The 16,672-nt window shown below is 48.5% G+C and overlaps 1 protein-coding gene across 1 annotated transcript in view; it reads right to left on the bottom strand.

The window, feature by feature from the left end:
• Positions 1 to 16,672, bottom strand: part of LOC147726177 (E3 ubiquitin-protein ligase TRIM39-like) — a 161,065-nt gene that overhangs the window by 105,955 nt on the left and 38,438 nt on the right. The window contains exon 2 of the mRNA XM_086960277.1: positions 14,393 to 14,488. Coding sequence (XP_086816403.1) covers positions 14,393 to 14,488 — 96 coding nt within the window. The remainder of the gene's footprint in view (positions 1 to 14,392; positions 14,489 to 16,672) is intronic.

The raw sequence follows: 16,672 nt of genomic DNA, 5'->3' as shown, positions 1-16,672 counted from the left end.
CATGTACTACGGTTGTCTTGCCCATGTGGGAGCAACTAGGATTAGTGTGAGGGAGTGTTGCCGCAGTTTGCGTGCCACCAGCGCGATCAGTGGTGCTGGGGGGAAAAGCGTACGCAAATCTGCCTGACCAGTTCATCCATATCGCATTGCCCTGTGACAATGGATGTGGGAACCCTGGCGGCAAAGTATTGGCATTTGGAGTTTTCTTTTGTGGCGAACAGGTCTATTTCTGGGTGACCCCACTCCTCGAAGAGTGGTTGGAGGACCTGGGGGTGAATCTCCCATTCGTGTAATTGCTGGCTGTGCCTGCTGAGCAGGTCGGAAACTTGATTGTCCTTCCCTGGAAGGTGTTCTGCTAGGAGAAAAATGTTTTTGGGAATCGCCCACTTCCAGATGCTCTGTGCCAGATGGAACAGCTGTGGAGAGTGCATTCCTCCCTGTTTCTGGATATAGTACATTGTGGTCATGTTGTCCGTCCGGATCAACACTGTCTTGCTGTACAAGTATTTCTGAAATGCTTTTAGGGCTAGGAATATCACTAGCAACTCTAGTTGGTTGATATGCAGCCTTCTCTGCCTGTTTGTCCAGAGCCCCTGTACTGTGTATTGAAGGAGATGGGCTCCCCAGCCTGTCAGTGATGCGTCCGCTGTTAGTACTAGTTGTGGAACCGGCTCTTGGAACAGTCGCCCCTTGGAATGATTTTGTGGGTTCCACCACTGCAGAGAGTTGTGAGTGTGACTGTCTACCAACACTAGGTCTTTTAGTTGTCCTTGAGCCTGGTTCCATTGCCGTGCTAGGCATTCCTGTAATGGGCGCATTTGGAGTCTGGCATGGGGGACAATGAATATGCAGGAGGCCATCATGCCTATGAGCTGCATAAAGACTTGAGCTGGCAGAGAGTGTTGTGGCTGGAATTTGCGAATGAGCGTCTGCATACTAGCTATCCTTGCTGAGTTTGGATACGCCTTTGCCACCGAGGAGTTTATGGTGGCTCCCAGGTACTGCTGTATGTGGAACGGTTGCAAATGTGATTTTGTGTAGTTGATTGAGAATCAGCTGGATTGTTTGAGACGTGTGTGCTGCGCATTGGTGGTACGATTTTGCTTGTATAAGCCAATCGTCCAGGTAAGGGTTCCCAATGGACGTGCTGCCTCCTGAGATGTGCTGCCACGGTCGATAAGCATTTTGTAAACACTCTTGGAGCCGTGGTAACCCCGAAGAGAAAAACCTTGAATTGGTAGGGTTGACCTTCTATTGTGAACCTGAGGTATTTTCTGTGGGCTGGATGGATGGGTATGTCAAAATACGCATCTTTGAGGTCCAGTGTTGCTAGGAAATCCCCCTGTTGTAGCAACGGGAGCACTTGTTGTAATGTGATCATATGAAAGTGCTCCGACAGTATGTATTGATTTAGGGGTCTGAAGTCCAATATTGGTCTGAGAGAGCCGTCCTTCTTGGGAATAAGGAAATATAGGGAGTACACTCCCTTCCCTTGCTGTTGGAAATGGACTTGCTCTATGGCCCCCATTTCTAGCATGCAGTTGACCTCTTGCTGTAATAGGGTGATGTGTTATCTGGACATTGGACGATGTCTGGGTGGTATGTTTGGTGGTGTAGAAGTCAGTTCTAGGCAGTAGCCAGACTGGATAATTTCTCTCACCCACCTGTCTGTGGTAATTGTGTTCCAGATGGGTAGGAACTGTTGGAGTCTGCCTCCGACCGGTGTTATGTGGTCTTGAGGTAGTGTAATAGAGTCACTGTTTTGAGGCAGTGGAGGCTCTGGTGTTATTGCCTCCACGTCCTCTTCCCTTGGTATTGTTACCTCTGTAGCCTCCTCTGGTGGTGTTTTTAGTAAAGGAACTTTGTGCTTTACCTTTATATGAGGCCGTTGTTTGCAAGGTATGTCCTCGTGTGTTTGCCCTGTATGAGGAGCGATGAAAGGAGCCCCTTTGTTGCTGAAATTGCAATGCCCCCATAGATTTTGCTGTCTCTGTGTCCTTCTTCATTTTATCCAAAATGGTGTCGACAGCAGGGCCAAACAGAAAGTCCTGATTAACAGGCTGGTTAGGGATAGTGGACTGTACCTCATTTTTAAAACCAGAAATACGCAGCCATGCAAGTCTGCGGAGTAGAACGCTAGTGTTGATTGACCTAGCTGCAGTGTCTGCTGCGTCAAGCGCGCATTTGATGGAGGCGTTTGTTATGAACTTTCCCTCCTGTATGAGATCTTGGGCTTGTGCTTTGAAAGGCTCAGGTAGGTGTTGCATTAGGGTCTCTAGCTGGTCGTAATGCGCCCTGTCGTACCGAGCCAGTAGAGCTTGTGTATTTATTAGCTATCCTCCACGAGTTGGAGGCTTGTGCCGCTACTCTTTTCCCTGATGCCTCTAGTATTTTTGACTCTTTGTCTGGGAGAGGTGCCTCCCCGGTTGTTTGGGAGTTAGCCCTTTTACGTGCGTTGGCCACTACCAGTGAGTCAAGTGGTAACTGCCCTTTGATCTAAGTAGGGTCTGTAGGGGCTGCCCTATACTTTTTCTCTATTCTGGGGTTGATTACCCGTGCCCTGGCTGTGTCCTTAAGTATGTCAGGTGCATGTTTCAGAACTCCCTTTAACATGGGAAGTGTTTTGACACTTTTTTCTGATGTAGGGAAGGTGTCAAACAAGAAGTCCTCTTCAACAGGGTCGTTATGCATATCCACGTTGTGGAACTGTGCAGCCCTGTCTATGAGCTGATTAAAAACTACGGTGTCGTCAGTAGGAGACGGTTTAGTAGGATAAGAGGACATGTCAGGGATGGGATGGGTGTTGTAAGGGTCAGTTGGCTCTTTCCATGGTTCCTGTGTTTCAGTGTCCTCTGGGAAGTCATATTGAGGCTGTGGCTCATCCCCTGTGTTACCCTCGTCGTCCCCGTGATGAGAGGGAGAGTAAGGAATATAAGGATTGAAAGGAGTAGTAGGTATGATAGGTTGAAAAGGAATGATGGGTCTAGAAGGAGAAGTGCCAAAGTCCTTTTTCTTTAGTGGAATGGGGGACTGAGGTTCAAAGTCCAAAGGCCTCTTTTTCTTATGCAGGATGGTAACTTTACCAGTCTGTGGGTCAATAAAAATTTTTGCTTGGTCGTCAGAGGGATCTGGGTGGAAGAGTTCTTCCTCAACAGTCCTGGGTTGAGCCTTAGGCTTTGGTTTGTAGACGACTTTAGGTTTAGGAACCAACTTTTTTGGCTCAGGCCTTTTTTCGGGTCGACTGTGTCTTTCGGGTCGACGCGTTTTTTGTGCTCCGTAGGCTTCTTCGGAGAAGTGTTGTCTCCCGAGTCGATGTTTTTGTTAGGATCGACTGGAGTCTTTTGTTTTTTCGGCTGAGCGTCCTTTCCGTAGTCGATTGTCTTTTTTGGATCGACTGGTGTCTTCGGATCCGGTGTTTTCGGTCCGAGAGGAAGTTCTGGCTTGGACGTGTGTTTCGGTACGGCGCCTTTTGTTGGGTCGGCGTTTTTCGGTGCCGAAGGCTTGTTTGGGTCGGCGACCTTCTTTGGTTCGGCGTCCTTGGGTTGTGTGGCCTTGTTCGAATCGACAACCGGTTTTGGGTCGACAATTTTGGGCTGTGCGGCCTTCTTGGGGTCTACAGTCTTTTTCGGCTCGACGCTCTTTGGCTGTACGGCCGCTTTCGGATCGACGCCCTTCGGGTCGGTGACCTTCTTTGGCTCTGGAACCTTCTTCAGGACGATGTTACTGGGCCCTGGGGTTTCCGAAGGTTTCGGTTTCAGTTTCGTTTTCGAAGCCGAGCGGGATGGCGGGGCAATCGAAACTTTTTTATGATCTTGGCTAAGGCCTTTTGGCGATGCCTTGACCGGAGCCATTGTTATTGGGGTAGATGGTGTCAGGGGCAGGGTACTCACGATTTGCCCCGGTGGTATCTCGTCATCGGAGTCCGAGTAGTCCTCTACGGTGACGATCTCTAGGTACGAGTCCGGCGCCTCTTGAAGTTCTTGGTCATCATCGAAGATGTTGTCCGGGTCTGGTGCCTGTCGCTGCATTTCTTGCCTGGCTGCACGTCGGTTCCGAATAGTTTTTTTGGATCGAAACTGTGCACAGGCTAGACAACTTTCCTCTTTATGGTCTGTGGAAAGGCACTTGTTGCATACTGAGTGCTTATCAGTATGTGGGAACTTGGCGTGGCATTGCGGACACCTTTTAAACAGGCTTCTTTCCATCGACGGTCGGCTCACGTGGCGTCGAAAAGGCCCAACGGCCCACGTCGACGACCGCTTGGAGATGGAAGGCTGGATCGAGTAAGAGGTACCGATCGAGAACAATACCGTCGAATCGAAAAGTTTTGTTTTCGCTTCCGAAGTTGGAGTATAGGAGTTTGCATCCGAACCCAATGGCGGAAAAAAACAATCTGAGGATGGAGAGGATGCCCATGCGCACTGTAGTACAAGGGAGGAGTCACCTTTCTCGTGATACATCGAAGACTCTTCCAAGACAACAAGTGCAATCATCCGGACCCAACACTAGGCGGCGATCTATGCACAAGATATGAATTCAGCAGCCCGCATGCCTCGAACACATACTTTATTTACAATTTATTATACAATAACACATATTATTGTCACCATAGACAGTTATTTGTTTGATTTTGAACATTTTTGTCACATATGTGATTATTTTTTGAAGAATCTTATGGTGTGGAAAAGCGGTCTACGCGTTTTAAACCCCTATTAAGTGGGGGGTTCTCATCAGGACCTCTTAGCTTGCGACTGGAGTGTGCCCTAATTCGTGCAATACCCGACGAAAACAAATCACTTCGGGGTGCTCCTGTGATGTACAGGAAATTTTTAGTTGTTCGTATTCCGGTGTGTATTCGAGGTGCCAAAAGTTGATTGTGGGACCTTCGTATGCAAAGCGCTCTCTGTTATGCAGCCTGTCTTTGTCAACGGCGGTTCCATTGAGCTTGGGTCTGCTTGTTTTATGTAAAAAAACAGCTATTTCTTATAAGGCCCATACGCTGACTCTGTGAAGAACTTCAACATCTTCATTCCCGCTCATTTAGTACACTTGATGCCATTACTAACATTTAACATCATACTGTGCTTGTACTTATTGTATTTGACACATAGTGCTCTGAAACTGCCATTAGTTGCCTGCAGCACAATGCAAAACACTAAATAAGTAATAAATAATATCACTGGAGCTTACATTTGTCCTCATATTCACTTCCATAACCTGTACCTTTTTCCAAAGTCTCTTGCTATAGCTTTATACAATACTTCCTACATCCCACAATTTACTGTTCTGTAATTTAGGCCTTTCGATGCTGGGTCCCGGGGCTGGACTGGCTCTTTATTTGTTCAAGCAAACACCTGGGCATCTGGGGGTCATGAAAGCGTCTTTTGAAAGGCAGCCAACCCCCTCTCACCTACCGTACATCAAAACCAGCCCCACTGTGTAGTCTTTTAGAAATATATGGAATAAAGTACCCCCTGCATACATAAGGATAATACAAGTAACTCAGAAGTTCCGTGGCTATATAGAGGAATGAGGCTGAAGGGAGTGTTTCTTTATAAGGTTATGGAATTCCAAGGTAACTTGCAATATCCTTATCATGTACAGCAGGGGGTACTTATTTTTTTTTTTAAAGTAATTTTTATTGTAGACATACAGCGCTCAGACCAGGATATACATATAATCGGCAGCATCATGATTCACAAATGTCAGCTTTTCTCTGAGTTGTATACACAGCCAATGAGCCCGCAACCCGGAGGTAAGGCGGCGATGAATTAAGTGTTCTGGATAGCGTCTGGTTTCAGTGTGGCTAATCAGTTCCAATCGTTTTTAGGTTTTGCCTCGCCAAAAAGATGCGCTCTGCGCATCTTTTTCGGCGCAGGCGAAAACCTGATGAGAACTGTAGTGTGCTTTGGCTCGGCCCTCGTCATTCATTGGCTGGCTCCGTAAATGGAGCCTTGCCATTGGACGAGGGGCCTGTCCGTCAATGCCGGACCAGACACGGGGGCGTTCCCGACATTCTTTGGCTTTTGCCGACGTCACGCGACGCCGGGAACGCCCCCGTGTCTGGTCCGGCATTGCCGGCACTTCTGCGTCTCTCCTCCCCCGTTTCCCGCCCCGTGACTGGCCGGCCGGCCAATCCTAGCGCGGCCGGCCGGAAGTGCCCGCCCCCCGCAACAAGAAGGAAGACGGCAAGCAGTATGGCGGCGCCCGCGGGGCTCCCGTGGCCTGGAGGGAACCCCGGGAGATGCGGAGGACGTTGCCGGTCTCCCATGCCGAAGAGGGAGACCGGAGAAGTGCCGCCGTCGCAAGGTGCAGGTGAGTCGATTTGTGCTCCCGTCCCCGTTCCCGCCCCTTCTCCCGCCCAGCCACGCAGAGCACCGGCCGCCCGCTCTCTGTCCCCACCGCAGGCCCGGAAGGCGCCTGCCGCCCGCTCGCAGTCTCCCCCGGCGCGGAAGGCTCCCGCCGCCCGCTCCCAGTCTCCCCCTCAGGCCCGGAAGCCCCCTGCCGCCCGCTCCCCGTCACCCCCGCCGCCGAAGAAGGCCCCTGCCACCCCTCAGCCTGCCAAGAGCGCTTCACTGCTGGACCTGGGCACGCAACGGGAGCGCTGGCACAACTTCCAGAAGCTGCAGAAACTCAGTCCCGAAGCAGCCGCCAAACTCCTGTTGGACTCCTAGTGAGTATGGGATGGGGGCAGAATTGCGCACCTGCGGACAGCCCACGCTTAACAAGTGCACGAGATGACATGTGCCAGATCCACGCCACGCAATAGGGCCGTGCACATCTACCTCAATATGACTTACGCCAATCCCGCGCTCTGCAACGTGACCAGTGGCACCCATTTACCCCTAGGTGACCTATGCTAAACTCACGTTATTTAATGCGATCACTATCCATCTACCTCCACCCCTCCTCCCCCCCCCCCTCTATGGCCACTGCCCACCTACATTTAGGTCCCTAGAGCTAACCTTATGCCATGCGATCATTATCCGTCTACCTCATTATGACTTGTGCTAAACCCACGTTATGCAATGTGACCAGTGCCCCTTTATCTCTAGCCGACTTGTGACTGTTAACCCCACTATGTTCTGCTTTGCTGAACATAGTAATCCGAGTGAACCGGGCCCGGCTACGGGTGCCCTGCTGCACCCTGTAGACCGACCTGTTTGCCCTTACTTTGCCGACAAGGTGCCAAGCCACACGATCTTCCTTGTAGACCCATGCCCATTCTACCCACGCTGACCCTTGACACCTGCTAACATGCTCTGCTAAATTAACGTAAATTACCCTGTGCTCTCACCTTCTGATGAACTCTGCAACTGACACCTGCTGACCTATGGCCCTCATAGCCCCGACAAGAGGTGACGTGTGCTCTCAGGGTCTGGCTTATTGTACTCTTTCTCTTGCTGAGCACACTTACACCTGCCTTGCATTCTCCCGCACCCACACGCCACCCTCTGCTAGGCATGAAGTGACCCACCTCCGAACGGGCAGAGTTTGACCTGAATGTCAACATCAATCTTAGCATTTCCACCTGCCCTACTGGTATCACGGTGCGCCCATCACCTAAGTGCTTCCATTAAACTCCCAACATCTCACTGGTCTTCTTCCTTTTCCTTCCATCATTCCGTTACAATTCTCATCTTTGAGTCCACTAAATGTGTCGAGGGGGGCGGAAGGGAATGCCAAGTGCTCACATTGATGTACCTCTGTACTGTTTGCTCGCTGCTTTTGTGTGCCATCAAATCTGCCTGCTCGGTGGCATTGTTCGCCTCCTGTGCTTGATTGCGCTATAATAAGGACTGGACATGGTAGATTTGTTTATCGGCTATAAGGGCACATTATTCTTTTTTTCTATTTTGTAACAACCAATGTAATGGTGTTATTGCTTGCATCAGAGCCTGTCCTTGTATCAGATTCAAATTTTCTTTTTAAAGATTGAGGGCAGAGTAAATAATGATGCAAACTGTGTGTACTCATTTTGAGAGTGTTTGAAAAAAAATGTTGTCACCTTAAATGTAGTATGCATTATTTATCAGTTTTCCTAAATCTGTCTGCACCTTCTCTTTCAGACTGGACTTGCTCTTCTTGAATCATAGCATATATCTAAAGAGATACAAATCATTTATATTTCATGGGATATGGCCCCAGGAGGAGATCAGTCCAATCCATGTCTTCATTTAAGTTTTGGTTGATGTTCGTATACAGCACTTAAATTGGAAGGGGCTAACCATCGTTGGCGTAACTTGCCAACACTATGGGGCCGATTAATATGCGGCCCGTAAAGGCTCTGACTGATGGTCGGAGCTTTCCTGGCCCCATTGTAATCGGCCGCTCGGTTTACTTTCCGATCGCCTCATTTTAATGCTGGCGGTCGGAAAGTAAACCGGCGGGTCATTCCTGCTGGCTTACGATGGCCTCCATGGAGCCCGTCGGACAGTCGAAGCCAGCTCATAGTCCCAGAGGACTTTCCAATATGCATAACCTTGAACTGCAAATGAATCACTAAATTGTGTAGAATAAATACATCTGTGATTAGTGATCAGAATTTTTTTAACCTTTCAGGTTTTTGTGAATACCAAAAGGATTACTGGTTAGATCTTTCATCACTATTGAAATAAGGGAGTCCTCTCTGGAATTCTTCTTGGGCTATTTATGCTCCCACTGTGCATAATTATTTATTTCTCCGGGGCTATTGGCTTCATGATTGTAATGGTGTCCATAATGACAAACGCAGAACAATTCCGGATGATGTTTTGCATTTAAATAAGCAGCATTGTTGTGTAAAGAGGCATAAGAAGCTAGTTCAACCTTTTAACAATATTTGCATCCCATCAATTTGAAAAGGGAAATGAAATATAATGTAATCTAAGGATATCTTTACTGTCTTGTATTGGATATAATTGATAAATTATGCGGTATGCAGATACTGATATGTACATATTGTCATATCCCTTACATTAAACAAATAATAATACATTGCCATTTCTGGGGTAGCTCCCATGTTTAAAGGGGATACGGAATGCTTTCTCATGGAGGTTTTGCTTAAGTTTTTAAGTGAAATTTTATATTTTAAGTTGCATAGGCTGGATTAGAGATTTGCAGGTTTCATTTCCATCCACCATTCTGGTGGAACAATGTTCATTGCCATACTAGCGGTGGACATTTCAGCCAGTTGGGAGTTCTCCTCCTTGATGGTTATCGTTTATCCAACAGATTATATTTCTTCTACCTGGGAGTACCCACCTTGAGTGGAAAGGAGTTCTGCAGGGTATTCCACCAATCATCAGTTTTGTCCCTGGAGATGTTCTTCCCCAAATTGTCCCTACATTTACACCCCCCCCCGCCCCCCACTATATTTACTTGCTCATGAGTCATAATATTCCTAGATTTTGCCGACGCTTGTGCCCTCGCGGCTGAGCAGGCTCTGAATTGGCTCACACTCTCTCCGTTACTATTGCATACGTGCCAATATACCCGAGTCAGGCGGGTGTCTACCAATTTCTAACCCCCCCAAAAAATACGTTATTTTGACTGTGTGTGTGTGTGTGTGTGGGGGGGGCTCTGTGTGGGTGTGTGTGGGGGGCTTTGTGTGGCTGTGTGTGGGGGGGCTCTGTGTGGGTGTGTGTGTGGGGGGGGGTTTGTGTGTGTTGGGGGGGCTCTCTGTGGGTGTTGGTGTGTGTCATTTGCGAGAGATAAAGCTAGTGGCATTGTAAATGACAATGCCATTTATTTATGTTAAAAAAAAACATAAATAAAAATAATGTCAAGAGCAATGCCAATCGCTCTAACTTTAACAAAGGCAAAACCATTGCATTGTAAATGCTTGTTAGTTGTGTATGTCTACTTTTTCGCCCTAACTTATCTATTCTATAGAGATCCCCCCTACCCCCACCCCAACTCGCTCCGACCTCCTCCACCTCCCCCCTCCCCCCTCCACCATCCGCCCGAGGGTCCCACGGTGTTGTGTATCAGGGTGCACTATATGGCCTGTCAGTTATAAAGTCTGCATTCCTCCCAATTGTGTCTGAGTGCCGTTCCCGTGTGTGCTAAGGGTTTCTTCCTCTTCCGTGAGCATAGTGTCCCTAAGGGCTTGTGCCATCACCTCCCATGCCGTGGCTGTCTCTTGTGCTCTGGAATCAGGGTTCCTGCGCGCTAGCTGGTATCTATGCGTGCTGTCGCAAGCCGCCCACTTCAGGAACTCATTATACCACTTCCTGTACGTCGGGGCAGTTTTCGCCTGCCACTGTCTAGTTATCTCCCTTTTGGCTACCATCAACCCCATATCCACAAATTTGCTGGAAAGTTTGTTTTTGGGCGTATGGGGGAACCAGTGCAGTAGGCAGACCGCCGAGTCGAAATCAATTACCCTTTCCGTCACTTCGCTCAGGGTCTCCCCTATGGCCGGCCAGTACTCCCGTAGGGCCTGACAAGACCACAGCATGTGCTCCAGTTCCGCCCCGTCCATCTTACAACGCGGGCACTCCGATACTGCCACCCCAAAGTATGTCTTGATTCTGCCTGGGGTCATATAGGCCCTGTGCAGTATATAATAATGGATGAGTTGAAATCTCGCGTTCCTTGTGCTGTTACGTGCACGCCGCACCAGCCGGGCCCAGGTCGTGTCGGGAATGTCTTTCCCCAAATCCATTTCCCACTTAGCTTTAAGCGTCGTGAGGGGCGCCAGGTTTTCACGGAGCATTCTCGAGTATAGACAGGCCACCTCCTTGATCGTCCCCGCCGCCATCATGGTATACTGGCAGACCATAGATATCTCGGGTTCTGCCAGCCCACCCCCCCATTGCGCTTGCATTGCTCTAACCACCGCCGAGTGCAAAAGAAACCCTCCGCGCGGTAGGTCAAAGCGGTCTAGGAGGTCCTGGTACGGCAGGAGCGTTCCGTTCTCATATAGATCCCCCACCACCTGCAGGCCCGCCTCCTCCCATCGCTGCAGACTGGACCAATCGCCCCCATGGGGTAGCGCCGTCAGCATGCCCAGGGGAATTTCCGGGGCGTATGGGTGTCTAATACCCGCCCGTCGCTGAGAGCGATTCCAGGAAAGTTGGAATGTTCGCTGCTCCATCGTTAAGTCTCGGGCGGCGATTTTCTGCTGGAGGGTTATGTAAGCCAAGACATGTCTCGGCGTGCCTCTGGCCGCCTCGTGGTCAGGTCCCCTGTACACTCTCGCCACCTCTTGAGTGAATATCTGAAGTTGGGCGGCCAGATAGTATACTTCAAAGTCCGGCACCGCCAGCCCACCCTCACCTTTAGGACGGGTCAGTGTCGCCAGAGCTACCCTGCATCTGCCCGCCCCCCACAAAAATGAAGTCAGCTGGGTCTTAAGTTGGCGGAAGAAAGAACTGGGGATCCAAATCGGGAGTGTCCGGAAGTAATATAACAATCTCGGTAGAGCCACCATCTTCAACAGGGATATGCGGCCGGCAACGGATAACGGTAGCGTTGCCCAAAAGGCCATGCTGCCCCTCAGGGCTCGCATACAGCGCCCCACATTGCCTTCGAACAGGTCGTCTGCGGTATGGTATATGTAGACCCCTAAATATTTAATGCAGGTCGGTTCCCAGTTCAGCGCAGGGCGGTGGTCAGGTCGAGCGACATCCTTCTGTAGTGGAAATACACTCGTCTTCGCCCAATTGACCTTCAGGCCAGAGACTACCCCAAACCGCTCCAGCAATCCTTCCGCCCCCTCTAGCGCTGTCGAGTCGTTTTCCAGGAATAGGAGCAAATCGTCGGCATACAGTGAAATAAACTGCTGGCCGTATCTACTCTCTATACCCTCGAAGTGTCTGCCCGTTCGGGCCTCAGCAGCCAGTGGTTCAATCGCCAGTGCGAACAACAAGGGGGATAAGGAGCAGCCCTGACGAGTGCCCCTCTCCACCGGGTATTGCTGTGAAACTAGAGGCCCTATCCGTACTCTCAATATCCACTGATAGAACCAGGGGGCTCCGAGCCATTGTCTTCGCACTCTCCAGCAGCCGTATGAGCCTCCTAATGTTAATGGTCGTATTCCGAGCTGGGATGAAACCGTTTTGATCCACGTGAACTAATCCGGGCATATGCTGCAGGAGTCTAGTCACCAAGATGGAGCTCAGGATTTTATAGTCCGCAGTGAGCATAGATAGCGGCCTGTAAGATGAAGGAGCGCCGCTGTCTCTACCCGGCTTCAGGAGTGGTATCAGCAGCGCCTCCCGCATTGATTGTGGTAGGCGGCCCACCGTCATAGCTTCCTTGTATAGGACCTGGAGCCTCGGCACTAGGATGTCTACATTTTTACTATAGAATTCGATGGGCAGGCCGTCTAGTCCTGGCGTTTTGTTGCGAGCCATCCGTTTGATCGCCCCCCTGATCTCTCCCAGTGTGATGTCGCCCCCCAGATCTTTCGCCTGTTCCTCCTCAAGCTGGGGTAGCTGAAGGCCAGACAGGAAAGTCTCAATCGCGCTCTCACGGTCCCCCTGCCCGCTTCTGTATAGGACTGTGTAGTATTTTTGAAAACCTTCCAATATCTCCTTCTGAGTGTAACAGGTGTGGCCCTCCCCGTCTTCCAGTGATAGAATAGGGGAGCAGCGCTTCGTGGGGTCCACCAGCCACGCTAAAAGCGTGCTAGCTTTGTCTCCCTCTACATGGGCTCTAAGCATATATGCACGGTGGTCGAAAGCACGTAGGCGTTCAACCTCCGCCGCCACTGCCTCCCTAGCCGCGCATACCTCTTCCTGGAGCTCGGGGCGACCGGGACGTCTCTTCTCCGCCTCGCGCAGCTTGGTGTCTGCTTTGGTCACATCATCCAGCAACACCCGTCTCGTACCCACATACTTCGTTATGCATTGGCCCCTTATCACTACTTTAAATGCATCCCATTCCCTCGCTCTGGTGGATGTTGTCCCCTCATTATCCGCAAAATATTGGGTTATTCCGTCCTCTAGTGCCGCGTGGAAAAGCGGGTCCTCCAGTGTCTCCGGCCTCAATTTCCAAGTCGGCACCAGGGGTATTTCGGTCGTCCAGGCTAAATTAATAATAAGTGGGTTATGATCCGAGGCAAGTCGAGGACTCAGGATATCTGACTCTTTGTATCACTTCTAGTGATAGACTGCTGCTAATACATGCAACACAATGTTTTAACCCGTTTCGTGCTCTCGTCGAGCACTACCGCGCGGGTGCTGCCGTCGGCCAACGGAGACCCGCCCACTTAATAGAACGCCCGCACCGTGGTGGAAAAACCTCTGCGGTTAAGGCGTTAATACAATCTGGGCTACGGGTATAAGGGAGCGTAAACCACCTCCTATATCTTAAAAAATGGTACAGATTTCAGAAGCTGCTAGATGCTAGATGTAAAAGCAAGGTTACACCGCTGCTCATGATTCCCACATTCAAAAAATCAGAAACTAAATTAATAACTTACTTCATGTTTATGGCCCAATATTTGGAATATTCTGCTTTAGGAATTCTTCCAGCCTTCTTTGAATCCAGGAAAAAACTTAGAAGAGCGCATTCTGGTCTGATCTGCGAGTCTCATGCGTTGGCCGTTGTATCTCAGTAAAACAATTTTGCCCTGTAGTTTTGTACTGTTTTGTAAATGTGTTTGTATTTATATAGCGCCTTCTACCCAGAGGTCTCATTGCGCTGTGGAACCCTTCCTGGCTTTTCTGTGAGATGTCCACTCCTGGCCACCCCCAAGGTGAAGCCAGGCATCCAAGCTCTGCTGGGGCTGTTGTGGAGATTAAGCAAGCTATTGCCCAGAGTCACAGAGTGGGACCCATGATTAGACTAGGCACCGAGGCGAGAATTATCAGGTCCGGGGAGATTGAGTCCAAGAGCTGCTGAGGGGGGAATAGAACCCTGGTCCCGGGCCAGATCTCTGCATCAGGGTCTGCTGCTCTAACCATTGAGCCACGCTTCTCCACGCTTTTAAACTATTGTAAAAATGTTCAATTAGGCAGTTTTGTTCGAAAATGAATTGAGACATAACTTATGCTGTTTTGGTTCTGAATAAAAAGTGCTTTACTTGTGGTGTGCCCTCAACAAGAGGGTAAAATAAAAATATAAGAAAAATAAATAAAAAATATTACAAAGATAAAAATATAAGAAAAATAAAATCATCTGCCAGAGAAAGCCATTTTGTGGTTTCCTTCTTTCTGTTGACCCTTTCTCCCAGATCTCTCCCTGTTCTTGGCCTTTTCACACTTTCCGCCTACACCTTCTTGGAACACATCAAGGAATCACAAGAAAATTATATTAGATTTTAAATTTGTCCTGATCTTAAAAATGTCCCCTAAAGGTGGGTCCCTCTAGTCATGGATTATCTAAGCTCCTGGATATGTCAGTTTTTCCTGATGTTCATTATCCTGGAGAAGACATGCTAATGCACCCCGGTCCCATGTACCTGCAGAGCAGTGGCTCTCTTCTCTACCATGGACTGGTGTTCTTGAATATCCTTCTTCTCTTGCTTCAGGGGATCCAACCAGGTTTTAAGTTTTCCCTGCAGAGTAAAAATTAACAAAATTAGACCTTGCATGAGGGCTCGAGAGCCTACGCTGTAATACCAGGACATAGGCATCTCGGCGTAAGAAACCAAAATGGCTGTATCACTCTTCAAAACTCACACTTTTTTTGTATTGTGAGCTTTATGTAGTTCAGGGAACAAAAAGCAATTCACAAATACATGCAACAGTTTGGGAGAGGATTTAGTACATGTCCCTTTCAAACTGATACATCAATATATTTATAGTTCTTACATTCCTAATTACATGAGTCCATAGATCAAAAAGGTACAAAATTGCTTTTTGGGCAGTTTTCCAGTTAATACTAACATATCAGTTAGATGTATGCGGGCTAACAGGGAATTTAAACTAATGTACCAGTAAAATCTCTGATTCTTTGTCGGTCCCTGATTAAAACAGGGATTCGGTATTATTACACTGCTGTTCTTTGAAAGGCAGTGAAATATTATAGCTTTCTAGCCCAATGCTGGAGTCTGTACCAGTTGTTAAAGGCTCTGAACCCGAGTTATAACGAGAAGGAGGGCCTTTGGCAACCGGTATAGTCTGAGGCAGAAGGGCTATCAGACTATTAGAACATTCTACCTACTAAATGTAGAATGTTCTAAATTAAAAGGCAAAAACAAGAAGACAAACATTGGAATGTTTGAGCTGTGACCTTATACCAGCCATTATGAGCCTGGAGCGACTTTATTGTCTTCAATGGAGCTCTCAACATTCCATGTTCTAATACAAATTAGGCACTGATAGTGTTAGCTTTGAGTGTTTCTGGAGACAGTCAGGCATTTGGTCATGATGGCTCACTCTCTGCTGCGGCCTGCAGCAGGATTTGTCTGCTGGATTCCTGTCAAGGGGACACATAGTTGAGAACCTACACTATTTAAACAAGCGCTAGATAAAAATTATTAGAACATTGGAATCTCGGAGCTCAGTTGAAGACAATTTAGTGCTCTGGGCTTCTAATGGCTGGTAAAAGCCCGGAGCATCAACATTCCAAAGCAAAGTTTGCCTTTGTTCACAGCTTTTGCTGTGAACAGAGGTCGCAATGGGCCCAAGGGGATTTCAACCCGCTTAGGCTCTGTGAGACCTTTGTCTAACTATTTAGAACATTCTGCCCTCTATGGGCGGAATGTTCTGATAGCCTTATAGCCCTCCGTATCGTGCTAAACCAGCCATTTAAGGCCCACGCCATTGCTAAAGGCCTTCACCTTCAGCACGGGCCTTTGACGCTGGAGTGGGCCAATAATGGCAGTTATAGCCCACTATGGAGAGTTATAAAAGAATAAATGCCAGGTCCAAAGTTTTGCTCAAAACCCTTCGGTTAGCACTTTCCAATGTTGGAATGCCTGGCATTACTGCCTGTGTGCAGTTTTATACTGCCAGTTCAAAGGTCTAATAATCCCTTTGCCAAGCCTAAAACTCCCATTGTATACATATAAATCACTACAAGGGTAGGCCCTAAACAGCCCTTAGAGAAACACTGGACAAGAACTATTAAGTCTTACATCTCCATATATTTAAAAACTCATCAAATGTGTTTTTCACTACAGTGAGGACTATCTCTCCCATAAGATAACATTGGGTTCCCTTATTACATTTACTAACTGGTAACTTTTGTTTGGGAGCAGGTGGAAATGCCATGCTTGGTGTCTCATGAATTGTAATTCAAAATCTTCTTAAATGGTAAAGTTGGGTTTTAAATCACAGTTCTAAAAATTCCACTTTTAGAAAGTTGGCATTTTCTTATCCTAACCACTTGATGCCTACTGCCCGTTTCCTGGGTCACATGACTAGATGTAGATGGCAGTTGGCCTTTGTGTATTCCTCTATGATGCCTATGCAATAGAGGGACTAGGTGTTGGCAGAATGAGCCATCCTGACTTGATGGGAAGGATGGAGCTGTCACCGTTGCACTTCAGAGACACTGCCTCAGCTCACCTACAAAGAACGGCACACTAGACTATTGTGCCCCCTAGACATGCTGGGACCAGGGCAGGGAGTCAAGAAATTCCTGACACTTCTGTTAGGGGGAATTTCCAGAACTTCAAAGCTGGCATCAGGTATAACAATAGGACCAGAAGACCAGGTCAAAAGGTGGTGTTCTGTCTTGAGCAGTGAGCAGGAATCACACGGGTACAAGTGTGAAACAAAGTGTTAAGTCTTGT

Source organism: Lissotriton vulgaris, chromosome 3_1 (genome assembly GCF_964263255.1).
Source record: "Lissotriton vulgaris chromosome 3_1, aLisVul1.2, whole genome shotgun sequence".
NCBI lineage: Eukaryota > Metazoa > Chordata > Amphibia > Caudata > Salamandridae > Lissotriton > Lissotriton vulgaris.
This window is presented reverse-complemented; position numbering and strand designations above follow the sequence as displayed.